This window comes from Kryptolebias marmoratus, linkage group LG4 (genome assembly GCF_001649575.2).
Source record: "Kryptolebias marmoratus isolate JLee-2015 linkage group LG4, ASM164957v2, whole genome shotgun sequence".
Taxonomy (NCBI): Eukaryota; Metazoa; Chordata; class Actinopteri; order Cyprinodontiformes; family Rivulidae; genus Kryptolebias; species Kryptolebias marmoratus.
The window spans coordinates 16,971,499-16,997,872 of NC_051433.1; the positions used below are offsets into that span (position 1 = coordinate 16,971,499).

General features: G+C 41.4%; 1 protein-coding gene across 5 annotated transcripts in view; it reads left to right on the top strand.

Annotated features, from left to right (window-relative positions):
- The window catches only part of foxp4 (forkhead box P4), a 93,215-nt gene that overhangs the window by 54,784 nt on the left and 12,057 nt on the right, over positions 1-26,374 (top strand). For 3 of the 5 annotated variants that reach the window (XM_017415949.3, XM_017415950.3, XM_037975533.1), the window contains exons 4-11: positions 6,269-6,391; positions 10,513-10,659; positions 15,909-16,047; positions 18,525-18,726; positions 19,140-19,238; positions 21,172-21,270; positions 24,098-24,185; positions 25,315-25,398. In XM_017415949.3, the coding sequence (XP_017271438.1) occupies positions 6,269-6,391; positions 10,513-10,659; positions 15,909-16,047; positions 18,525-18,726; positions 19,140-19,238; positions 21,172-21,270; positions 24,098-24,185; positions 25,315-25,398 (981 nt within the window). The remainder of the gene's footprint in view (positions 1-6,268; positions 6,392-10,512; positions 10,660-15,908; positions 16,048-18,524; positions 18,727-19,139; positions 19,239-21,171; positions 21,271-24,097; positions 24,186-25,314; positions 25,399-26,374) is intronic. The other 2 variants (XM_037975534.1, XM_037975535.1) reach the window with 2 other exon arrangements.

A 26,374-nucleotide genomic window follows, 5' to 3' on the forward strand; every position in this document is an offset into this window, starting at 1 on the left:
ATGTGAGGGGTGTATGAGAGGAGCCTGAGCACCCAGCGAATTGGGTTCGGCTCTGGGCGGAGGGCTGGACGGACAGACGAAGAGGATGGAGAGGAAAGGTTTGGGTCTGGTCATTCGAGTGTGAAAGTCTTATTTTGTGATTTGAAACATGAGTGAAATCTGTAATGAAATATGGTCAATAACGGCCTCTCACACTTCCCAATGAAGGGCCCCGACTGTGCGTGTATGTGTGCGTGTGTGTGCGCTTCTGGAAACGTGTTGTCATTTTTATTCTGAAGCACTGGGGCGTTAGATGGAGGGAGGTGGAGGAGGAGGAGGTGGGAGGAGGTGGATTATCCACTTGAACTTGCTGGCCTTTCACTGTCCTCTCTAAAGTTTTTTTTTTTTTTTCAGTTTTCCCTTTTATCTGTCTCCTGTCAGAAAGAACTGTTTTATGCTTCCATATATGTTCTGTTTGTAGATGAGGAGAAGTCGCCGCTTCGATTGCAACAATCGTTCTCCTTCCCTGGTTTTTTTGTTAGGAAACTTTTAGCGGACACCTTTTCACATAAATACAGTAAAAAAATGATTCAAATTCATAAAAACTACCTTACTTTTGCTGCATGTGTCTGCCAGGTGTGAGTATGATGGTAATTAGCATTGCAGTGGCAGAACACCTCTTCAAGGAGGTAATTAGAATTATACTGAAAATAATTAAATGTATTAGATCATGAGAAAAACTTTTTTTTTTTCTTAATCCAATACATTTTGTAGGCCAACAGTCATAAAAAAAGCAAAAACTAGCTTTTGGCTCCTTTGAATAAGAAAAAATTAAATAAGTCTCCTTATGAATATGATCAAATCAGAGTTTTTTTAATTGCCATCTGCAAAATATAATTTATATTATAATAGTTAAAAAAAGAAGCAATACTAATATTAGTTTGTTAAGGGGGCCATAATGGAGTTCAGTAAAAACCTGATCTGTTTTATTAAAAGCTGTGCAGCCTCCTGAGCAAATGTGCCACAAGAATGTTTAAAAAACTGACTTTGGTTTAATTTTTACTCATAATGAAACCCTGAATTCTTAAATGTTAAAAAAAAAATCAGAATATTGAATATAATCAAAAAAGAAGTGTAAAACAAATCAATGAATAGCAGAAAAATGACATGTTTTTAGTTGCAGATCACACACACAGACATTGTTCATAAGAACAGGCAGAAACATTACTCAGCAAAAAAAAAGAAAAACAGAAAAAGTTGGAAGACTGAAGCTGTAGGATGCCCATATCATCCCCAACCCCACCTGGCTTCGCTCATCAGTTTCCCCGAGAGAAATGTGGCCCCTGGCCCTGCTTCAGATTAGCTGAAGAAGGGGTACTCACCACACACAATGAGGCCCTTTTACTTTCAGAGGGGGCCTGGCCCTGAGCTCCAAACAACACTCTCAGCACAGTGGGCACTCCTTCTATTTCTCGTTTTCACTTAAATGCTTTTCTCGTCTGCCCCNTTGCTCTCACCCGCCCCACTTCATTCTTTTCTTTCATTTCTTGGCATGATCAGCCCAGACAGGCTGTTTACCTGCAGGGACTGAAAGATGGAAAGAGCGATAGTGATGATAGCTGGTGAATAAACAAATCCTGAACCAACGAGGTTCATTTACACGTCAACAAGCTGCACATTGACGGTTCAAAGCAACCCACCGAATAATCCGCCCTGCAAAAAAAAAAAAAAAAGAGCACAAACATCTGGACAGGTTTTTTGTTTTCTCTCTTATGATGTGATGTGTCAAATCTTACCACTGCCCGATCAAAACAGACTGAAGAGCTGCAATAAATCTGATACCTTTCATTTTGAAGTTGTCTCTGAAACAATCATGCAGTAACCCAAATGATCCGAGAACAGGGGCCAGTCGTAATGCACCTTCAGGTGTGTGTGTGTGTGTGTGTGTCAGTGTGTATTAGACAGGGAGGTAGATGGGGAGTCAGTCAGTTCCAGGGTGAGGTGGTAATGCTCAGCGACAAGGATAAACAGCGCTGAGGTTTGCTCCTACCCAGGCGGGGGGGTCAGGAGGAGAGGGAGGTCTGTGTCAGCCTCTCTCTCTTCCTCCTGCTCTCTTGTCATTTTTTCAATTATTCCTCGTTTCCGTTTGTCCCTGTAGACCCAGAGGCAGAGCCTGCATCATTTAAACTGAGAGCCTGTTTAGAGGTCGATCACAGTTTTCCTTTATCTCTGCCATCGCATGTGCGTATGTACGCACAAACACACAACGGCTGCACATGTTGGAGTATCTTTGGACATCGGGTAAACAACAGAAAAAGTAAATTTAGCACTGTTCTCCTTTCAAAACTGTTTGGTTTTATGAATAATGCAACCTCTAGTGGTCACAGAGAAAGGTGCACTTTAAGACTTTATAATAAAATAACAGTTCAAGCATGATACAAAAAATAAATAAATAAACAAGCAGAATTTTAGCCCTAACCATTATTCTGTTTGTATTGGTCAAAATAAACCAGAAACTGATCTGAGGCCTGTGCTGTTAAGCAAGATTAGTTGCTTTGAAACGTAAAAGCAATTCAGATCTTATGAAGTAGATGAAATGGTTTTGAATAGTTAATATCTTACCTGTTGCAAATAGCTCTTCAATGGCCTCAATTTTGATTAAATAGAGTTTTATTCTAACTAGACTGATGAGCTAATGCCATCCCAAGCAGGCCCAAAACCAAAGTAGTTTGATGTCATCTTAAAACTATTACTGTTTAAAAAACAAACCGTTTTTGGATGTATGTCTCAGACCTGCAGACCAAAGGTTGAAAGAGCTCCAAGTAATTTTATCTTGTCTCTTCCTTCTTTAAGCGAACTTTGTGCTTGGTTGAAGAAAACACTTGAGAATGATGACTGCTTCATGTTGGACACACATATCTGTTTGTCTGAGGAAGTGGCAAATGTCTTATTTGGTTAATTAGCTCTGATATTTGGGATACCCCCTGACGCTCATAGCTGCAACATGTTAAAGGACGCCTTAAACTCTTCTGTATAGAATGACTTCTTGAAATTTATGTGCATATTAGGCTCAATGACATGTTGAAGGTACACGCTTGTTGTTTTATACATATATTTGTATATATATAAAAACTTTTACATGGCTTTTGTGATTGTCTAGTGTCCCCATACCCCAGAGAGGTGTGTGTTGTATCTTTAATCAAAATTAAAGTGAAAGGCACACAGTTTGTTTCCTGGTTGGAGAAGATGCATGCACTTTGGTCTGTTCGCCCATAGCTGCTGGCTGGTTTAATATCAAATAGAAACGCGTCCTCTCTTCCTGAGGTTCCATCTGAAATGGAAAGTAATGAAAGGCTTTCCTCCCTGTTTAAAAAGAAAAGTCATCAAGGGAGAAGAGGAGAGGAGAGGAGGGATGGAGCCTCATTGAAATGCACGTTACATTCCCCATTTTTTTTCCTCTCTTTTCTCTCCTCTGGGACCTCATGCCTTCCTCCTCCTTCTCCTTCCCATCTTTCAGGGCGCTCCCCCAGCTCCCTCTCTTCCTTTGTTAATCAGTTAAACTCCCCTTTTCAAACAACCCCTCTAATTACTCCTCCGCTCTCTGTAAACGACAGGGCTGTCTCCCAATTCTCCTCTCCTCCTTCCATCCCCACCTCCCCCAGCTCCCTCCATCCATAGCAGGGGTTGACCTCTGTCAGCCTCCGACCCTTCAGAAGTGTGTGTCTGCCCGGGCGTGTGCGCATCGTGAAGCAACTTGTGACTTATTCTTGCATGTTAATGATACGACTGATGTCTTATGTTTTTTAATCTTGCTATTATTAGTGTCTGGAATTAATACAGCAAGAGGCTGTGTGACTCTTCGCCCACATTCAGCGTGTAAATGCATTTATGTTAACGCTCACACTTCCATTGCTGCAGGCTCTAGGCCACATGCTCATCGTCTAAAAACCTACTTAAATAGTTTATTTCTATTTCTGTATGACACCTTTAAAAACTTTATCTTCTAATCATTATTTTACATTTCTTCCCCCTTCCTCGCTTTGTCCTCGCCTTTCTTCCACTATCCGGATAGCATCCCTCCTTCAGCCTTCTCCCTGCTTGCACCTTCACCCCCTCCCCCTCCCCCCCTGCAGCTTCACCTCCCTCCCACTAATCTACCACGCATCTCTCTCTTTTAAATTAACATGCAACATGAAAAAAATTGGTCGACAGCAAGGGGGAGAAAAAAAAAAATTAAATGCATTTAATAAATGGCTGACTTCAAATCACCCGGCTTTTCAGACTCTCCCTATTCACAGTCCAATGAAAGGGGAGAAATCATTCACCAGGAGAGACAAAGCCGAATGAAAATATAATTCTGCATTGTGAGGCGCTTTTGTCCTAGCCCGTCAAATCGCTAATGGCGAGGCTTTTGTTTTGTGGTGGGGGGCTCTGAGGCTGGCGGTGTCGTATGGCGGTGGCAACGCATGCCCCATAATCACCACGCTTTGTGATATTAGATTATAGGGGCAATTAATGGCGTCAAACCTTAACTACTCAACATTCAGCCTGCCACGCATGCACACACGCACGCTCATACAGTACAGTATGTCTGCACACAGGAACGCACACGTGGTGCAGGCATCAGATCGTAAGCCAAGACACAGAAAGGTGCTATAACTCCAGTAATTATTACGCCCGTGACTCGAAAATGTCATTGGCGGTGTGTATAAAATAGAATGTACGAGTAGTCAGGGAGGAAGAATGGGATGCACAAGAGCAATTAATTACAGCTTTTCATTTGGCAGCTTAGACTGACAAGGCCCAGTGGCGGGGGCAAGCTGGCATGACGCCAAGCGGCACCCATCACCACCCCCGTCCTACTCGCACAGATCTGCCTCCCCCTCATCTCCGCTCGCCTGTTCCTTTGCCACAACGCCACCTGTCCCCTCAGTCACCCCAATCTTGACTCAAATTTCTCCCCTCAAACGCAAACTCTTGCACTGCTTCACGTTCATTTATGCATCCCATAAAACTCCTCTTCCTCCTTACCTCACCCCCACCTGTGCCCTTCCCTGTCATAGTTTTCCCTCATTGCATCATCATTATCTGTAAAAAAAAAAAAAAGACAGAGGACAGGTTGTAAAGACGTTGTTAAAGCCGATTGCGTTTAGTCAAACTGGCTCTTTACAGATTTGATTTACCAGTGTCGTCCTCCTCTATCCCCTCAGGTGGTGAGTATATGCTGTTTATTTCATTGTGAAGTAGTTATCTTACATCAGGACATGATGGCTCTTTGTGGGAAATGGGCTGAACGTTATTGATACAAAGGCCGTGAAAGAGGAAGCAGTCATCCCTCGAATAGATTAAAAAAACGCAAGCTTTCAAAATCAATCTCAACCCTCATCACAAGTATTTCCTTTCTGTCTTGTTATCCCTCTTATTAACTAGTTTTCATCTGCTGTTGCTCCAACAGTCAACAAATGTAAAAGTGCTTTGTCAGCGGGATTTTTTCCGTGGTTTCTCTTTATTTGCGTATGCATTTGTGCTCTCAGTTTCATATTTATGTGGTAAGTTTGTCGTCAGAGTTGCACTGTTTGTAGTCAGATTAGCATCTTTGCACATTTCAGTGTACAATGCTCAGACACCCGGCGTGGTTGCAAAAAAAAAAAAAAAGACACATCTGCAGAAATCACAACTTTTTCCTATCTCTTTTTGTTTTGTGAGCTGCCTGCAGCTTTATCTGATGAGATATTTATCTCATCAGATACCCACTTTGTTGTTCCTTTCCTCTTACCCAGGCCCTGACTTTTTATGGAGAGAGAGAATCAGAGCCGGTCGTAATCATGTGTTTATAAAAGCAGATAAGATTTTGTATTTTATTGGTCGATTACATATCTGTCCTTTTATCTTGGATGGCTGCCACAGGAATTGATTGTTTTTGAACAGTGCCAGCTTTGTGCAGGGTAGTGTCAACAATATGAGCCTGTGTCGGAGCGTCTGTTTATCTTTATCTGATGTCGCCAGCTTTTCTTCTTAGTGACTGACAAGAAAGAATAAGAGACAACGCACCTCTTTAACTAACCTGTTCATACCAGCATCTTTTAAAACACCCTTTCGCTGCAGATTGTTTGTTTTAAGTTGAGCATTTAGTTGCAGGTACAGTCATGCTTAAGACTTTCTGTGCTGACTGAGCCTTTCTACACAAAGCCTCGTCTGCTGACTGACTGAGTTGTCCTGGTTTGACATGCTGGTATTGTTGGTGTATATGGAGTTTAAAATGTGTGTGTCTTCCTGATTTTGTCTCCAGGTACCAGTGTCCATGGCCATGATGAGTCCACAGATGATCACTCCACAGCAGATGCAGCAGATCCTGTCCCCCCCTCAACTCCAGGCGCTGCTGCAGCAACAACAGGCTCTTATGCTACAACAGGTAAAACACACACAGTCTTTTTACACCGCTCATGGTCAAAATGTGGCCTGAGGGCCCAAAAAGGCCATTAGACTATCTTTAATCTGACGGTCAACATCCTCAAATAGATTCAACACAACATAAATCCATAAAAAGTAACTTTTTATTGATGGCTCTTGAGGGAAATAAAAACATCTTTGCTGCATTTTTACCTTTCGTAACAAAAATATTGTTTATGTTTGACCTAAAATAGAGGTCAGCTTTTTATTTATTTATTTATTTTGAGAAGCAGGTTTACTAATTGTACTGACCGAACTTAGAATGAAATTAAAAATAAAAACAACTAAATGTGGGAAGTGGCTATGTTTTTAAAAGCCTTGTTTTAGTATGTTTGGTATGCCAAGAAATTATGCTATTGTTGATTTTTGACTAAACATGCCAACTATGTTAGAAACCAGTTATCATTTAAGAAAAAAGAGAAGAAAACTCCTCACAGTGTCTTCAATGTACTTGCCTAGATAACTTTTTTTCTACAAAGCAAACAACAGAGCAAGCTTTTATTTGACAGTATATATATATTTTAAAGATTTTTAGTATCTTGGTTGATTTTCCTGAACAAACCTAAAAAAAACCCTGTTTTAGACCTGTCTCTGGTTGGCATTTTTGAATATTTGGCTGTTTTGGTCACATTGGGCATGACTGTGTCTTTGAAGATAAGCAATATGTTCATATTATCACTCAAAGGCAACATGCATGTCCGTTTGGTGAGCTCCTCTTTAGGATTGTTGTTCGGACATGTGCCTAGAGGTATTTGCACATCTGCACTCAAAAAGATGCATTTCGGCATCAAAAGATGATTCACGGTGAGCTAGGGGTGTGTGTGTGTGTGTGTGTGTGTTGATGCAGAAGAGTAACCATGTTGACACAATCTCTAGTAGATTTTGTCAAACACTTAGCTACACCAACTCATCCAATCCTACCGACACAAAGCAAAGCACACATGTAGAGGGTGTGAATATGTCTGTTAACATTGTGGAGGCTGAGGAGTAATTGCACAGTAGAGGTTGTCTAGAAAACACCACATACACACCAGAGCACATAGTAGATTTAATAAGAAGTGGTAGCTTTAGGCGAGTATAAATTGCAGTGGGAAGATCTGACAACATGTATCATAATGGAAATGTGAAATGTGCCTGGTTTTCTGGAAACAGACATGCAGATGGCTTAGAACCTCCTTAACAACTTTTTTTTTCTGTAACGAGGAGAAAAAAAAAATGAACGGAGAGCGGTTGATAATGCACTCTCACTCACTGCACTGCTAATAAAAACCACTGAGGTTAACATTGCTCTCCCACTTAATTAACCACAGTATGGACCACGCACTTAGTGTATATCTGCAAATCAGGCACTTTTACACACACACACATATACACACATTGGACAATCAACTAACACATCACTCACTGAAGCATTAAATTTCATATCCCCATGGCAATAGCGCTCTGTGTAAGACTGTGTAAGTAAGTTTTACAGCCCATTGCTACAAAGCAGTTGTGTGTTTGTCCAGGGACACAGATTTGTGGATCTACATGTGTGTTTGTGTGTTAACCTTTAAGTTTCTTCTAACCTTTCCTTATTCTATGGCTGCTTTGCCTTTCTTTCTTGCCGTATTCACTAAAGTCAAGGTCATGGTAATAGGCTGGAGAGGTGAGTGCCTCACTTTCACATACACTTAATGTACAGAGCCACTGAATCAAATCATTAAAAGACCCTAATTATCACTTAATTATTCCTTCAACTCACCACTCTCTCCAGCCAAGTGTGTGTGTGTGTCTGCGTGCGTCCCCGTGTATGTGTGTGCACGCTTGCATATGCATTTGTCTGTGTGATTAGGAGGCGATCAGGGCTAGTGACGCAGAAAAGAGAGATTAACTCTGCCTAAGAAGTGATAAAAGAGAAGAAAGACAGATGGAAAATAAAGAAAGAGCAGCAAGGAGAAATGAGTCCGGCTTTTAAAATAAATTAAGGACAAGGAGGAGTGTCATACGGAAAAGGCTTTAAATTGTACAAAAAAAAGGATTTTTTGGCTGAGTTAAGGTTGAAACTGGATAATGTGAAACAGCTTTACAATGCACAGGGTGTGTGGTGAGGATGAGCAGCCGTGTGTAGTCTGCTCGCCGTAGGGTCAGACGAGTGAGAGACCGAAGCAACTGCTGCGCTGTGAAGTCATTCTCCGCTGAGAAGCCTCTTTGAACATTTGATGCACCATGAAACAAAGACAAACTGCAGACAGACATATGTACAAGCTGTTCTCGAGAGAATAACCCCCTCTCTGCACACACACACACACACACACACACACACACACACACACACACACACACAGAGCAACAAACACTGTGGTCAGTGAGAGTTTTCATCTCTGCCTTATTCTCCTCACAGCAAGATTGTAATCTTAATGGAGCTTCCTTGGTAAATTAATGATTACTAACTCAAACAAACAGACAAGCTGTGGCCAGTCAGAGGACACTGTGTGTGTGTTTGTGTAAATTAATGGGAAACATTTGTGAGTGTGTGTTTTTGTTTCCATTAGCAACACAATGTTTAATCCAGTAATGTTAGGTTATTGCACTGAAGTGTTTCAAGCTTTTCAAAAAAAAGAAAAGAAAAGAAAGAGAAAATCAGGAGGAAAGTTCATGTTTTTTAAGATGGGTTCGGTGGAAAAAATACATAATGATAATGACTTATCATGAATCAACAATGAACAATTAATATCTTACCTGTTGCAGATCAACCTCACTTTTGAGAATAGAGATTAATTCAGACAAGCTAACACCTAATCTGAGTAGGGCCAAAATCAAAGAGAATTTTTAGCATCTTATCTTATCTTAACAACAGCTCCTATCTCAAAAAAGTTATAGTGGTTCATGAGCTCTATTTTATGCCATCGGTTTCACGTTACACTGTTTTTCTGATGAAAATCTTATATTCCTGCTGAAAGGGCTGATACTCCTATTTCTTCTTGCAAATAACCATAAAACAGAACCATACAAATAGATTTTAACGTGAGGTCCAAAAACAGCAAACATAAGCCTGCCTAATACGTAGGGGCAGCTGGTTCTACTGGGAATGTGAAACTGACATCAGTGTAAAGATTTATAAAACGGTGTTTGCCTGAACTGCTTTGAAATCTTTGAGACTGGCGCTGATTAAAGACAGCAGCAATCCACTTTGGTTTTGGCCCCGCTCAGACTAGCTGCTAGCTTTTCAGTCCTATCCTAATTAAACTCAGTTTTTCCAAACGAAGCTCCTTCAAACAGCTATCAGGTATAAAATATATATATATATTTTATAACCTTTCAATAAACCAAAACCCCACTTCAAACAATCTGGATCTGCTTTAACTAATATAAAAAACACTTCACTGTCACTTCGTCAGCTCATAGCTTATGATGAATGACGCACAGTTAGAAAAATAACCATACGTAATCTAGATCCACTTTTCTTATCTGTACATATCAAAACAGTGTGATTAAGATTTACTGTCTCAAACTTTTGGCAGTAAGCGTAGGAACACTCACACATCGCTAGCAGGTGTTTTATGACAGCAGTCTGCTGATGACAGTAAATTCTGTCTAAACACCTACATGTCCATTTTTCTTGTCTTTAGGTTCAGAACAGTTGTTTTCGGTTGTGCAGTATTTTATAATATGCTCACCTGCAGGTGCGTTTCTGGTCCGTTGCTTGTGCGTCTGCCTCTATTGTGACACAATAAATTCCTGCAACACAGAGCTTGAACTGTGTGAATAATCCTGGAGGGCTTAGCCTTGACATACACAATTACTTTGCCACACAGCTTGACACACTGTAACAGCTGCACAATGCACCTCAGCGGTCTGTGCGAGGCCTGCGTTTGCTTGGTGCGCGTGGTTTGTCAGTGCAGCACACAGCGCCACGACAATAAGCTGCGAGCAGAGGACTCGAAACCAGCTGAATTGCTTACCTTACATTATCTGACTACAGTGGGTCAATTTTGTGATGGAAAGCTGTTGTATTTGCAGAGGCTGATAGAAATTGTGTTGTGACTCACTCGCTTCGTCTTTCTCTGCCCCTCTCCCCACCCGTTCTGTGTCTGCCTCTAGTTACAGGAGTACTACAAGAAGCAGCAGGAGCAGTTACATCTTCAGCTTCTGACTCAGCAGCAGCAGCAGCAGCAGCAACAGCAGCAACAACAGCAGCAGCAGCAACAGCAACAGCAACAGCAGGTCGGGAAACAAGCAGCAAAAGAGGTGAACTTAACCAAGTGCACATTCACACAGCTTAAGTACGCTCAGAAGTAAAATAAGTTGCCTAAATGTAGTAAAAGTAAGTGATATTAGGAAATCAAATCTCCAAGACTTTAATGTAGATGCTAGGGGGCTTCAATGAAATTATCAAATCATTCAGCGCAAGGGCTGGCCTTTGCTGGCCATTTTCCTGATAATTATGACTGACCTGTTTTATGATGCCATAAATACGTGACTTTTACCACCCTGTTTTATTTTTCAAAGCTGTCAGATAATGTTCCACTTTTCTTTCTTGATTGAGAAGTTTTTGTTAAATCACTGTGTCTAAGTTGCAATCATGTAGATTTATTTACATGTAGTTATTTTACTTTTACTTGAGCCTCGTACTTTCAACTTTCAAGTCAAGCTTTGTTTACAGAGCAGATTTCATGCATAAAGCACCACAATGAGCATTCCAATAAAGATGAAAAAGGCAGCTAGAACATATCCATAAAAGTTAAAATACTCACGGTTAATGCTTTGTAAAATAAGGTAAAAAATATTAAGGATTAACAATAATAAAAACTGTAAAAAAAAAAAAGAATATATAGACATACAGGCATTGATATAAATTACAATAGAAACAAAATCATAAGTTGATAATACAAAACACAAACATACACACATGCCAATAAACATAATCATTCTCTCGTCTAAAACTATGTTTTTAACCAGGTTTGAAAAATATTTAACGTTTGGGCTTCTGTCAGATCCAGAGGCAGAGCATTTTATTCAAATACAGAAGGAAGCCTTTCTGATTTGGAAAAGGTACAAAGTTACCATATCCTGGGAAGAAATCTGACTGAAGTACAACTAGTTAATATATCACATCGAATATATATATACATGTATATACTGTGATTCAAGGCCATTAAACATTTTATGCACAAGTAATAGGGCTTTAAAATGGATTCTTCCTCATATAATTATCCGGTGCAGAAATTTAACAACAGGTGTAACATCTATAGATTTCTTAGTTCCCGTGAGAATATGAGCAGCAGCATTTTAAATCAGAAGTCCAACCAACTTGTTACCAATGCATACATTATTGTTTCAGAGCCAGATTTTGACAGAAAACCTTGTAATATTTTTCAAATACAAATACGTTAGTCATAAACATGTTCCAGCAGTTCAAATATCTGTGAGTACACTACTGTTCTAGCTGCAAAACAACATCTGAGAAAACTTAAAAATTGTTTTAAGTCACAGCTGGTATGAAAAATAAGCAAACCTGACATTAGACTCGGGTCCCCTCTGTTTCAGTATTTCTCACATGAACTGGAACTTAACAGCCAGAGCACCCCAGAGGTTCAGTGGCAGGTTTTCTTGCTACTTAGTTCCAGTGTCTGAGTCTGGTCTGATGACATGCTGGGAGAGAGCAAACTGATTATTGTATTGGATTGATTTTTTATTGACTTGCTACATCACAGGCCAAACAGAATGAGTGCTCGGGCCAGATATGGCCTATTGGTTGCCATTTAATGACCTTACTATATAAGGAGACATGCAGAATGTTTCTTGTGTTCAGGGTTACTTATTGTTACAATAAAATACTAATTTTGTTGTTTTTTTGCCACCAAATTAGCAAAGAGGTGTGTGACAAGCCACCCAATATTCTTTCAGGACATCTGTCTGCCTTCTTCCTTTTTAAGAAAAAAAGAACACTTTGTAGAATTGATCTGCCACTTTCCTAATTGTTAATTTTACTACGACATTAGCCTTTTACTGCTGATACTTCATCTCCTCACACACACAAGCACAAATATACAGGAACACACAGTCTATGCCAAGTTTAACCACTGCTGTGGTGCAGCAGGATATCGAAGGAACAGCTAGGATCAAAATGTGCCACAACAAGAAGGATCTAAATTAATTAGACATAAATACTGTTATTATCTGCGTGGGCAAGACGCTGTGTGTCTGCATGTGCACAGTGAGAATGCTCTTCAGCCAAAAAAAATAAAAAAATCTTTCAAAGACACAGAGGACAACACAGGAGAAACCCTTCAATGAAAAGACCTCATGAGACTTTTTCTGAGAAACGCATGAGGAGGCACATCCTAGATTTGTCCTCCTCTTCTTCCACTCCTTCATCCTCTTCTCTTGGTGGGCAAACCCCCCTCCCCTCGACACACACACACACACCAGCCCACATGCTCCTCGCTGACAGCGGTCGACCAGCTCAACCGTGACCAAAGCAAACCAGTTGTGGTTGACTTGCATGTTGAGCGAGTGTCTGAAAGCGCTTTCCTCTCTCCCCGCGCTCTGCCACTGTCCCACTTTTCAGGTTGCTTGTCCTGTAACAATGAGACAAGTGCAAACACTGGTCATACAGCTACACATACATGCAGACAGAGAGCGAGAGGCTTGACGTGTGACGGTTCACTGCTCAAACACATCCACCTGGGGGAATATGCCTCCCTGCAGAGCTGGACACAGCTGATGTGACTAAGGTTCTCTCCAGCAGTTATTGTTGCTGCCGGACAGAAATGAAAACAACAACATATTTGTAGTTATTCCTGTCATTTGTTTTGGTCAGGTATGGTAAGAGCTTTAGGGTCATCAGTACAAATGTTCTTATTGAAAGGTTTACGTGTTTGTAAGCCTCACACTAGCTGCATTGTGAATGGATGGACAGAAATGTGGAGAAAGGAGGAGGAGTTAAATGAATTCTCCTTTTTTTCTTTTTAGAGTGTTTGTACATCAGTAACTGTGACCTTTTTGCCCTTTTCTTTTTTTGCTGCAATTCCTTTTCACTTTCATGGCTTTGTGGAAGCGATGCGTTGAAAGAGAAACTGTGTGTGCGCGTGTCGAGGCAGCGTTTTGTGTGTCGCCGAAGCATTTGGGACTGGTCAGGAGTCAGCTTAATGAAGTGACTCTGACCATCACAAAAAAGATGCGTGCTTGTGTATGTGTGTGTCTTTGGATGTCCATTCACAGTGCCTGTGTGTGTGTGTGTGTGTCTGTGTGACTGTCAGGCTCAGACAGTGTGTGATGTGCTCATAAATCACATTGACAGCCTGTTACTGCGCTAGCTTTGGCCACTCAGCCACGGCTAATGTAAACAGAACACAGGCACACTTACACACACACACACACACACACAGTGTGTGTTTTAAAGAACTGTGGTCACATCTCAGGAGGGAATGAAAGACAGAGGAGGAAGGGGAAGAAATAAAATGGACAGACAAGTTTGAAAAGAAGGGGCAAGGAGGTCTGGACAGAAAGAAAAGGAGGAATGAAACAGATGCATCAGGCAGAACAGTCTGATCTTCATAAACCAAATTATTGCAGCTAATAGAAAGCTGACTTTTTAGCTCAAAAGGTTTCAACTAGCTCAGCATAACATAGATTTTGTCAGTGTTCAAAACACATCCTCTGGTATAGAGGAGCTTTTTTAGGTTATGCACACTTTCATGTATTGGCATAGAAAAAAAAGATCATTGGTGCTTCACTGTCATCTCTCCAGGACTTTTGTACTCAGTGAGGCATTGACAAAACAAAAAGGATATTGCTAATTTACACTCCTGATTATTCACAATGATGCAGTCTAAAAAAAACCACAGAGGTTTCAACATAAGGACCACTCGACAATTAAACCGCTATTATATCATCGCAATTAGAGAGCAAAGTCAAAATGGAACTGCTCAGTTTACACTTTATTCTTTTATTAATTGTCCTCTTGTAGGTTCACTATTTTTAGCTTTTTATTTATCACTTGTCATCATAAAAGATGGTTAGTCAAGTTTGTTTATCTGTCTGTTAGCAAAAAACTCTTGAAACTCTCTGTAGATATTGACCTAAGGTTTTGTGTGGTAGCAGCTGAGACTGATCCCTGACACATACTCTGAGAGCGGCAGGTTGTGTAAAATCTTAATAACTGTTGGAGTCAGCTCTATCTGTACTTTCAGCAAAATATCTCTTGAACCACTGGATGGATTTTAATTAAACTTTACAATTAATTACATTAATAATTACCAGAGCTGGTTGCTCTTGCAAACACAAACATGTCTATAACTCTATCAGTTTTACAGATATTCAGCTACAGTTTTGTGTGGTAGTAGCTGAGTGTCATCCTTCAGCACGAACACATGGTGTTAGATCCTTGTTTAAAACTTTGGCATGCAAGTTGGTAAACGTCATGCATTTCTTTAAAGAATTGTTCTTTCCTTATTTTTTAACTTAAACTGATTTATTTGAAGATATTTGCTTATTTAAAACTAAGCATACTTTTTAGATGCACTGGAGTGCACTTATTAAAACTGGTGAAAGGCTATTGTGTTTTTATGTCCACCACGAAAATGACAATTTAAGGAATCCTACTCTAAAGGAGTCTCCTGTATTTATTCCGGACTGATCAGCAGTATCAACTCCACTTATATCTCCTCCCTGAATCCAGCTCTAAAAAAACCACCACAGAAGCAACTATAGCAGTCTAAACAGGCACAAACATGCAGTTCGTCTTGAAACAACTCCATTTTTTGTGCAATGGAAACAGTGATAGGATTAGAGAATAAACGACATGTGAGTAAAGTGTTCTACAAGACTCCGTTAATATTAAGTAGTTTTATTAAGCGTCACCATGAACAACTGGTCTTGGAATTGTTTCTATTGGCAAGTTATTACATATACCTGATTTATTAAGTTCAAAGGTGTGTCTCGTCAGACATCCACAAACCTCAAACATCCACCAACATGCTACTATCACACTTTTCTTCCCCAGGCACCAACTCTGAAAGGAAGTGATTCATTTGTCCTTCCTGTGAGTTCCTCTCTTACTGACGTGTGGTTACACACACACACACTCAGTGAGGGGTTGTATTTATTTGTTTTTCACTGCAACCACTTATCTGTGAGAGATAAAGTACATCTCTCTCAGGGGTTGGTTGTGCAGGGTCAGGTTGAGGCGGGGGCATCAAGTAGCACAGCACAGTCCAGGTCTACTTCAGAGTGGGAAAGGAGGACTGGGGGATGGGGCATTTATCAATGTGATGCACACAGACATTATCAGCAGATGCTATGAAGTCCTCTCCAGTGTTCCTTTAACCTCTCCTAATCCCTTTACCTTTTCTCCACATCCTGAGGGTCCTCACAGCTTGCTTTTTAGCTCCTTTTATGAGTTTAGTCAGCTGCATCAAGCAGCAGACAATACAGTATGTATACACCATCTAACTTTTCTAACTTGTCCATCTTTTCTGTTGCCTGGCTAACAGCAGATTGGGAGTAAGCAGCTGGCCTTTCAGCAGCAGCTGATCCAGATGCAGCAGCTTCAGCAGCAACACATTCTCAACCTCCAGAGACAAGGCCTGGTCCCCCTGCAGCCCACCGCTGCCATGCAATCTCTTCAGCAAGGTGCGTGAACACACACACACACACACACATATGCATTCACAACCAGAGTCCTGACCATGCAACACTTTGTAAAACAGGCGTATCCTTACAAACACAAGCCTAACCACACACACACGCTCACAAGCACACATAGGCCTGTGCCCGGTGCTGCCTGTGAAGCCTCTTAAGTTAATCAGCCTATAAAAGATAAAAGGAAACGTGATTGGTGGGTTTGTGGAAAGTACTCATTTAGATAATAGGTAAAATATGCCACTAAGCCTCCTGCTCAGAGATGTGTGGATGTGTGTGTTTGTACTTGAAATTAGCCAGACACAAGAAAAATAATCTTTCTGCCATAGCTGTGCCCACAGAACCTTTTTTTTCTCTTTTCTGAAACTTCTCAGAACAATCAATGTTGACTGTTGCTGGCTCACCCTTACCGTACGTGTGTGTGTTTGTATTGTGTGTGCACAGTAATGCTTTATGCATACATCCACACACTATCTCACTCTCAGAGAATGCCTTAGGGGCTCTAAAGTACCCGTAACATTGCTAAAGCGCTGACTGAGTTGACCAAACAGACCCATTTCCTTCCCTCTGGCTCTGATCTCTCACTTTTTCCTCTCATGCAGACTTGCATGCAGTAACACAGAGAAACACACACTCAGACATAACAAAATTAGACCTGAGAAAGTTTGGAAAACTTCATCTCAAATCAGTTAAATCCCAAAAAGCAAGATCCACCAAAGGATAAGTGGATTTACCGGTATTTTAGACTAGTAAAAAGAGATAGAGGATACAGCTGTGTTCGGAGAGTGTAGTTTTTCAGAAATGCTGCGAACATTTGGCTTTGGCATCTCCTTCTCTTTCTTGCTCTCCATGTGTATCAGACTGGAATTTCCCTGCAGTGTGAAAGAGCTGGTCCATTGTGGCAGCTCAGCCAGGCGTGAGCCAGAGCATTCCTCTGACCAGCCATGCCACGCAAACACAAACACTCATGGACAAACACCTGCACACACAAGCGCACACTCTATTGCCCCATCTCAATGGGCTGTTGTGGTAGTACAGGGGTAACATGAGTGTTTCTGCTGTGGTTTGTGTTTATTTCTGAGATTTTAGTCAAAAGGAGGCAGTCTTTGACCAAATTCTTGAAGAAGACTGAATGAATTGTATTAATATTTTTTTACAGCTCTGTAGTTAAAGAAATTACTCTGCTTGATTTAATCTCATGCATTTGGATCCGACTGTTTGTAAAACTTCACTTATCCACAATTTATTTTTATTTTTATTTTTACAGACAGTACAGAGGGAAAAAAAAACAAACTCTTGATCTGGCTTCACAGGAGTACTCTCATCTTCTCACATGTTTTGTACATGTTAGACATTGTTGGACAAAGTTAGAGAAGCTTTAGTCTAAATAGTCATAAACATATTAGTATTTTATTGCAAATCTATTTTTCTCACATGCTTTATTTGTGTTTCACTCGTCAGTTAACTATTTCCATATGTTTTCTCCAAAAATTGCATATTTATTTTAAATTAAATAGACTCATGTGATTTGGATTTCTTACCATAACAATCCTGAACTGCTTTACACTTCTCTGATTTTCACCACAGTTCCGTTTAGCTTCTTGAATAATTCATGCACATGCACACACAAACATTCACAGAAATCAGTGTGCACACACATACACACGCCATTTCATTCTTCCAGAGTAAGAACTTTTGTTTTGGCGGGGCTTGAGAAGAATGCAGACAAAGCAGACATAATATTTGGATTGCTACAAGGTCTCTGTATGTGTGTGTGTGTGTGAGTATGTGTGTGTGTGTGTGTGTGTGCATGCTAAGATTCATTGGAGTAAGCGTCTGCATTTTAGGCGTCTCTCTTTCACTGTGAAATTGGACCAGAAATAACACAGCTGGAACCAGAAAAGGAGTCAAAATGTGCACCCACACTTTTTTTTTAACACAAATCTTGCAGCTGATGAAGTCTTTATTGGGTCGTCTCACCACTCTCTACTTTTTTAGACTATTATTTTGAGCTAACAAGAGGACTTTTCTATGTAAATGAATGAAGCGAGAGTCCTCACTTGTCTCTGGAAGTGACAGGAACAGTGACATTGATGGACAGTACCAAGTGCCAACAATGGCTATTGAGAAAAAAGTTTCTATTTTGCAGGGTAATATAAACCAGCCTCTTAATGTTTTAGTTTATCTTGTTTTTGGCTCTAAACTGTTTTCCTTAATTACAGTGGCTCTGACCATAATTTTTTTTTTTTTCTGGATTACAACAATTAGTTGCAATACTATACTATCAGTGACACCTGATTATATATACAAATAGTCTATCAGTATGTGTCTGATTTATAGCCAACAAAATCTTAGCTTTATCTGAATTATAGCAATTCAGATAATCCATTGCCACATTAGCCGGTGACATTGATCAGTAACATAAATATGATCAGTTGCTGAGTTAAGTTTGTGTTCTTCTTTTGCAGCAATGTGTCCGTCAGACCTCCAACAGCTGTGGAAGGAGGTGTCAGGGGTGCCGAGCACCGAGGAGGCCCTCAAACAGGCCGAGGGCCTGGACTTGAGCACCAACAGCTCCAATTCTACCTCAGCCTTCCCCAAAGCTGCCAGTGCTCACATTCCACTGCACAGCCTGCCCAATGGACAGAGCCACACCCCAAAGAGAGACAGGTATTCAGGAATTCAACGGGCTGAATTTTTTTGTCCTTTGTGCGACTTTTACTGTCTCTCTTTTCGGGATTTTTAACCTTTATGCTTCAAGCTACTCTTTTACACACAAACACAACTTGAAAGACTTGCACATGAACCACACATCTTTGTGATACTAACATCTTTCAGCACATTTGATCAAGTTGTGTTGGATTCGGTGCACACGTTGACATGTTGCCATATTGGTATTGTGTTGGAAAAGAAGTGAGGAAAGGATGCTGGAAAAGTCTAGAAGAAGATGGTGCTGTAGTCCAGAGATAAATGATGTGTGGTCATTAAAAATGCACGTGCCAAGTGTATCTAAAGTGCATGCACTGTGTGGCTGTTGTCCCATGGCCGTGCCGGCTGCTCATGGGCTTGTCTTCGTCTTTAAGAGCCAGACTGTTTGAGTGGATATCCTCCTTCACCAAGGCAGACAGCGGAGATGACCATGTCCCCCTTTACTCCAAAGGCAGCCAACCTCCCAGCAGCCAGTGAGTAACAATTACATGTACACACACATTATACACACACACAGAAGTGGATAAGACTAGGATTGACGTTGTTCACATTGGGCGCTAACGTCCACCCTGGGTCATGTGTTTACAAGTGGACAGCTCTAAATACATGTGTGAACTCTCTCAGGGCTGATTGAGGACACAATCAGATCCAGACGCTTAGACTCCAAGGTGGTCTGAATTTATTATGTTTACATAGACTAAGCAGCCTGAATCCAAATCTGTCTTAGAGCACACTGAAGGATCATCTACTGACCCATCATGACTTCATCAAGCAGTGCAAATATTACCTGGATGTCTCCTGGTTATTGAAACACATACACATTCTGTCAAAACTATATCATAAAATGATCTCTGTCACTCTTCTCACAAGAGTCAGAGCTCTGCAACAGTATGCTGCATGTGTACTGACTTGTATGCTTGTGAACATGGTGAAATCGGGCAGAAAACAGCTGATGTCCTGAGCCGTCATGAGTTTGACAGGTTAAAATTGTCGTTGTCTTTGCACTGACACTGAGCTTTGTGAAATCACAAATCATTTTATGCCCCTTTACACCTTCCATATTACATCTGCTATGCTACATAACTGTGCTTATCAGGAATAATGCAACCGAGATAAATCTGAACCATGAAACATGAAGTCCTTTAGCACTGAGTCCCTGTTTGCCACCAAAAATGTTGTTCACTCAGACGTCTGACTTCACTTGGGAGGGGGTCAGAGTGGGAGCACAAGTAATAAAAAAGGTTCAGTTGAAGCAGGATGTCACACACTATTATACCACAGCTGCCGTGTGCTGCTGGTATTCCAACAGAGGATCACAAAGAGGGTAGCACTGCTGTGTTAGCCTGCTAAGCTAATGCATGGCTGATGTGGAGGAGAATGTGGTTACCAGCAGTTTGTCATGTCTGCTGTCTGAGCTGCTTCTGAGTTGACTCAACCACAGCCAGCACACATACACACCCGCACACACACGCGCATACACAAATACATGACACACACTCCAGCCTGCACATCTGATCAGGAAAGAGGGGGAAAGACAGACAGAGACATGTTTCCATCTGCAAGACAAATGGTTTTTGTTAGACATCCTTCTGATGTTGATTTGGGAGAATCCCCATCCCACTTTACGCACACACACACACACACACACACACACACACACACACACACACGCATCCACCCACACACACGCACACATCCATAGTCATGTAAATAAACGTGGAGACAGCAGTTGCCGGCACCAGTCCAGGTCTGAACCACATCTGCTACTGGACCTGCCACACACACATGCACAAATACAGTTATTGGACGTGTCCAAACCAAACCTGGCCTAGTCTTTCATCATTGCACACGTATAGAAGCATACACATACACACTCATGAAGTTGAACACCGTCGCACACGCACACACAAAAACACACAGTCACCACAAAAGAACAACCAGCACATGACGGCAACCACCACCAATCAGTCATGGCTGGTTGGTCCTGTGCCGGCTGTGTGTCAACTACTGAAACAGAAGAAAATGCAACAACACTAATACACAAAAACACATGAAACACACACACACCAAAGGCAGAGAGACAGGTCATGGACTTCAGAATGTGACTCTGAGGTTGTTGGACTGATTTCCTTTTTTGCCTGGCTTCTGTAACTAACCCCACTCTGCTCTGTCCTCCTTTCTCTGGTCTTGGCTTTGAGATCTGCACAAACTAATCACAGCTAACCACACTCAGATGGCTGCACCGATGCATGCTGCTGTTACTATTAGTTCTTTTGCATGTGTGTGTTTGAAAGAGTGACAAAGTTTAGCTTTTTCTAAGAACATAATTGGAGGATATGATTGGTAAAATGTGCTTAAGACCTGGTACAATCTCATTTTTTTGTTGTTATTTTTGCCCATCCACAGTCATGAGGAGCAGAGCAGCTCCCATCCCCTTTACGGTCATGGAGAGTGTAAGTGGCCTGGCTGTGAAGCACTGTGCGAGGACATGGGACAGTTCATCAAGTGAGTAAACAGCCAACAAGAAGTGATATCCATGACTTACATTAGATCCTTTTTATATTTTCAGTCTCTGAGGCATTATATACATCCAAATTATACTGTATATTTATTGTAATAATAGCATACAGTTAGACAGCTTTTAAAAGATTTGTTGTAGATGTGTGTTTATGATTCCCATAGGTAAGTCACAGGGTCAGTATTTTGCCCCAAACCAGACACAGAATAAAAATAAAAATAAACATAGTTTCCAAAACACATTTGCTTAATTTTCTGTTTCAGCTGTAAGTTAAGAAAGATAATGTATGTAATAAGGAAAGAAAATTTTAAAATTCCTTTAGTTTGCCTAAGTTAACAAAAATTTAAGAACAAACTGAACCTTCTTTTTTTTTCACAATACAAGAACATGTCAGTCACAAACGTCTCTGAGGAGTTTCCTGATTTTCTAACTCATCTGTTGCAATCTGTTGCATCACATTTGCTCGGAGGCACATACATGTGTATGCACTCACGGGCACAAACACACCGGTTCACACATTCACTTGTCACGTGTAAAATTCTTTGTATTCTTAAAAATTCTTTGGGCATCTTGTACAAATTACGCAGTATGTATCTGACAAGTCACGCTCTTATTTCTTTATTTCTTTTTTCTTCTTGGCCTTTGTTTTTCTTTTCTTTTTTTTTTTTTTTTTTTTTTTTTTTTTTTTTTTGGTTTTGCTCAGGCAACTTACTGTTCTCATTTTGCTTCATTTCCACTTTTCCCTCAGCTCTGCATTTGTGATGCTGAAGTACTTTCAGGCCTTGACATTCTTTTACTTCCACGTCTGTCACATGAGCTCCTAATGAAGCCCTCCGCAAACTTACACTCATTATTCGCATGGAGCTTGTGTGTATTTTAACAATAGAAAAATTAATAAGCAAGAGTGATGAAATAAGTATTCACTCAAGAGCTTGTATAATCAGAGAAAGTGTGCGTGGTGATCATGATGGCATCGGACAGTCAGATCAAAGCTTGCAGGCAGGCTGGGAAAGTTTGGAGAGGAAAGCTGTTGTTTGGTGTCTCATTTCACATAGCCCCGGGGCAGATGGAAGGAGAGCAAGCGCTGGAGTGAAAAAGCATGTGTGTGTGTTTGAGTGTGTAAGAGGAGAGATGAAATAAAATAGAGGCAGCGACAGATAATGCCGTCAGTCCAACGGCTCCCTCCCTCCCAGCGAGCCTTAGTCATCGCCCCGGGAGGGGAAAGGGGTAGAGTGGAAGAACAGAGGAGGGAGACACTCCACTATTTCAGGTCTTTCTTCTCTTCTCTACACTCTGCCCACCTCCTCCTCCTCCTCCTCCTCCTCCTCCCTGTCCTCTGGTATAATACTCTCTGGCTGTGGTCGCAGAAGCTGGGTGTAATGTGGGTTAAAGCCTTGTCTGCTAGCACTCCAAGGAGTAAACAGAGCCTCATTGTCGGGACACACTGAAAAAAAAGAAGAAGAAAAAAACACGGCTACTGTTTATGGCCCCGCTATAGAGAGAGGGAGAGGGGAGGGGAGGGGAGATTTTGGTTGGAAGATGTGTGAATCATAGGAATTTGGGAAGCTGCGGGGGCAGAGGAGTGGGAAGGGGAGAGTGGACAGAAGTGTGAGTGAGTTATAGAAAAGGGTGAGAGAGAGGGGGGTGAGATCATGTTTTTGTTATTATTATCATGCACTTGTGTTGAGCCATCCATCTGCCTAGATTAGTCGTGCCATGACATCATTGTTTTTGTTTCATTTTGAGTCTCCGCCTCAAGTTGCTAAACTTCTTTCTCAAACATACACACACACAGAGGTTTGGTGCAACATAGAAAATCACTTTTTCCTAAGTAAACAAGTTTTAAAAAGGGGTTTATGGAGAGCATAAATAAATAGTTCAGATCTTATGAAGTGGGGCTTTGTGGAGTGGTTATAAACAGTTAATATCTTACCTGTTGTAGATAGTTCTTTGAACAACCTCAAATTGGAGAAACAAAGTTTAATTCTGTCATTTAAAAGAAAACTCTAATCTCAGCATTTTATAGCAGTTTGTGCAAACAGTATTTTATAAACCTTTACACAAGTGGACTTCAGTCACCAGTCAGTTTGTTCAAAGTTAAACTCTAATTCACTAACTACAGCAGCTGTCTACAGCAGATAAGAAAATACTTGTTCATAACCATTCCCTAGAACTTCTTTTGAAAAGATCTGAACTTTTCCTTTACCTGACAACTGTACTGACACCACAGTATAGTGGAGTGGAGTGGTCACACTCTGTCCGGGCGTCAGCAACCTGCAAGTAACCTTGATGATGATAAAGCGGAGACTAGGAGGAAAAGATCAAGAAGAGTCCAGATTCCCTCCCACACTTCAGGAAACACACAACGTCCCCATTCTCAAATGCGCGGTGCGCAGACATTCGCCCACATTTACACACACACACACCCACATATGACTCACCAGTGTTAATACGTGGAGTGAAGTTTAGCTAACAGAGAGTCTTAAGATAAGGCTCTATGTGATAACACATGAGCTCATATCCAGGTGGCTGTCTTGGATCGTGTCTCACTGAGCACTGGTGAAGTATACACACAAAACACAGCTGCTGTGGCCTTCACTAGACAAAATGATGATTGGAGTTTATTTTTATAGCACTGAAACAGCTTATAACTCAGTCTAAACAAACGAGGTAGAGCCGAGTTTACAGACATTTTCATTCAAGAGCTGTAAATTGGTATAAGAATAACCCTTTAGGCTATAAGCAGTGCTCTTATTTTGATAGTTTTTTTTTTTTTGTATTTAATGATCCTATTCTATCTCTCATCCCCTTTAGGCACTTGAACAATGAGCACGCCCTCGATGACCGCAGCACTGCTCAGTGCAGAGTCCAAATGCAGGTGGTTCAGCAGCTGGAGATACAGGTGGGTCAAGCACATTCTCCCGCAAACACACTTAATTTACATACGCTCACAAAACAACATCATGAAGACTGTTTCAGCCTGTCAATGGCAGAAACTTTCGTCTGAGGCGGGGCAGGGTTTACGGAGAGCAGTGGAGCTTGTAATTTAAAAGGAGCAGTCAGCAGGGAAGCTGCCATGGCCGCTCCAATTATAAAGCTGCTCTGGTCACCAGCGAGAGAGAGAGAGTGAGGCTGAAAGGGGGAGGAGGGAGAGATACAAGCGTGCATGTGGAGGGCCAGGCTGCGTGGAGCTTCTTGTTCTCAAATTGCATGCAACGCTCTTGAAACAACTGAATGCTCAACTGGGTGAAAAACCTTTCTCAAAGAGTCCTTTAAAAAGTTCCAAATAAAGTGAAAAGAGTATCTTAGTTCCCTGAATACCACTCTCACACTGACTGTGTTTGTGTGCGTGCAGGGGATGTCCAGCATTAGGGTCAGCTTTTGTGTTTGCAGTGGTGGTAAACATCGTTTAGCTGAGCCCCTGAAGCCACCAGCACGCAACACAAAGTGACAGAGAGGCAGCTGGTGTCACATCACATCAGGACAGCCGTCTCTCTCTCTCCTTGACATGTCACTTCATCCCTCAGTAGTCCACAGGAAGCCCACTGCTCTGCCCTAGCAAACATAACAACACTGTGCTGCGCACACACACACGCACGCACGTACAAACACACGCCTCGCACTGTTTGATTCTCTCATATTCACACACTTGCACACATCGTTGAAGTCAGGGAGTTTGTTAATAGTGATGTCTGTCTCAGTTGGGATTTTTTTGTGCACGCTCATCCTCATGAAAAAACACAGACACACACACACACACAGAGAGGATGCGGCGTCTCCACAAGCTGTACCCATTAAACAGCAGTTAACAAAGTCAAACGGGGGCGAGTGTGTCTTCAGGCAACTGCGTGTGTGAGAGAGCTGCGGGTGTTGAGGTTACCGTACTCTCATGTTCATCTCTCTTTGCCTGAGGTGTAATTGTATTTGTAATTCTCTGTCAACACTGCATTAAATCAATCTAAAGGGAAAGAAATGAGCTGACATACATTTGAAGGCATCAACCCGTGTGTGTGCGTTTGTCTTTTCTGCAGCTGGCGAAGGAGAGCGAACGTCTTCAGGCCATGATGACCCACCTGCACATGCGTCCCTCAGAGCCAAAACCTTTTAACCAACCTGTGAGTACAAACTGGCAACCCCTACTACCCCCCAAGGTTCAGATTACAAAACATCTGCTGCTTTAGCCCAAGCCACTCCAGCTACACACGCCTCTTTATGGTTGCTTATTTCCCACTGTTCTTTAGGTTCCTCATTCGTCTGTTACTCTTTAGCTTGGTGTCTATGCCCCCTATTGTCCATTGAGGGTTAATGTGTCATTTCTGCATCATTACAGGCTTTTGTCTTGTCTCTTTTTACTCTTTCTTCCTTGTGTCATTCTCTTTTTTTCTTGCCTTAAACTTCCACTTTACAGTGGATTTTATTTCCCAAAAAACAATATTATGAATTCTCTTGATTCCATGCAACAACTCTCACACAGAATGAAGCTTTTCACACATTCAAACAGTGTGCAAGTTGAATTTTTCAAAGCACTTCTTGTCCGTCAGAGAGAACCAGTCTCACCGTATTTTCAGAGAATGCTGACAAATAGAGTAGAAATTTGATGTGGCTTGTGTGTATGTGTGTGTCCACAGTAGCTGGTGAGGTTGTTATTAGGAATCTAATGAATATTTCATTATTCAGATTGACGAGGAGTCTTATTAAAATATGAAGATGTTGAAATTAATTGTCAATTAGAGGTAGAGTGTCTTAATTTGAGAATATAAACGAGTGCGGCTGAGTGGCAATGTGTGCGTGAGTGAGTGTGCGTGTGTGTGTGTGTGTGTGTGTGTGTGTGTGTGTTTCGAGGCGTCTGGATGATGTGTTGATCACAAGGGGATCAGCTGCCATTATCATCTAATGGGAAATCAGGAAGAGGCGTGTTCTGTCACCACTGGAGACGGGCCTCGGGGTCAGGGATTGGAGGAGGAGGGGGCAGAGGAGGAGCATCAGGAATGGAAACAAAGCTTGGCCTCAATTAACAGTGTTCAACTGTTGCCGTGGTGATGGGGCAGGGTTGCAGCTTTAATGAAGTACCTGTTAAACAGCCCCGCCCCC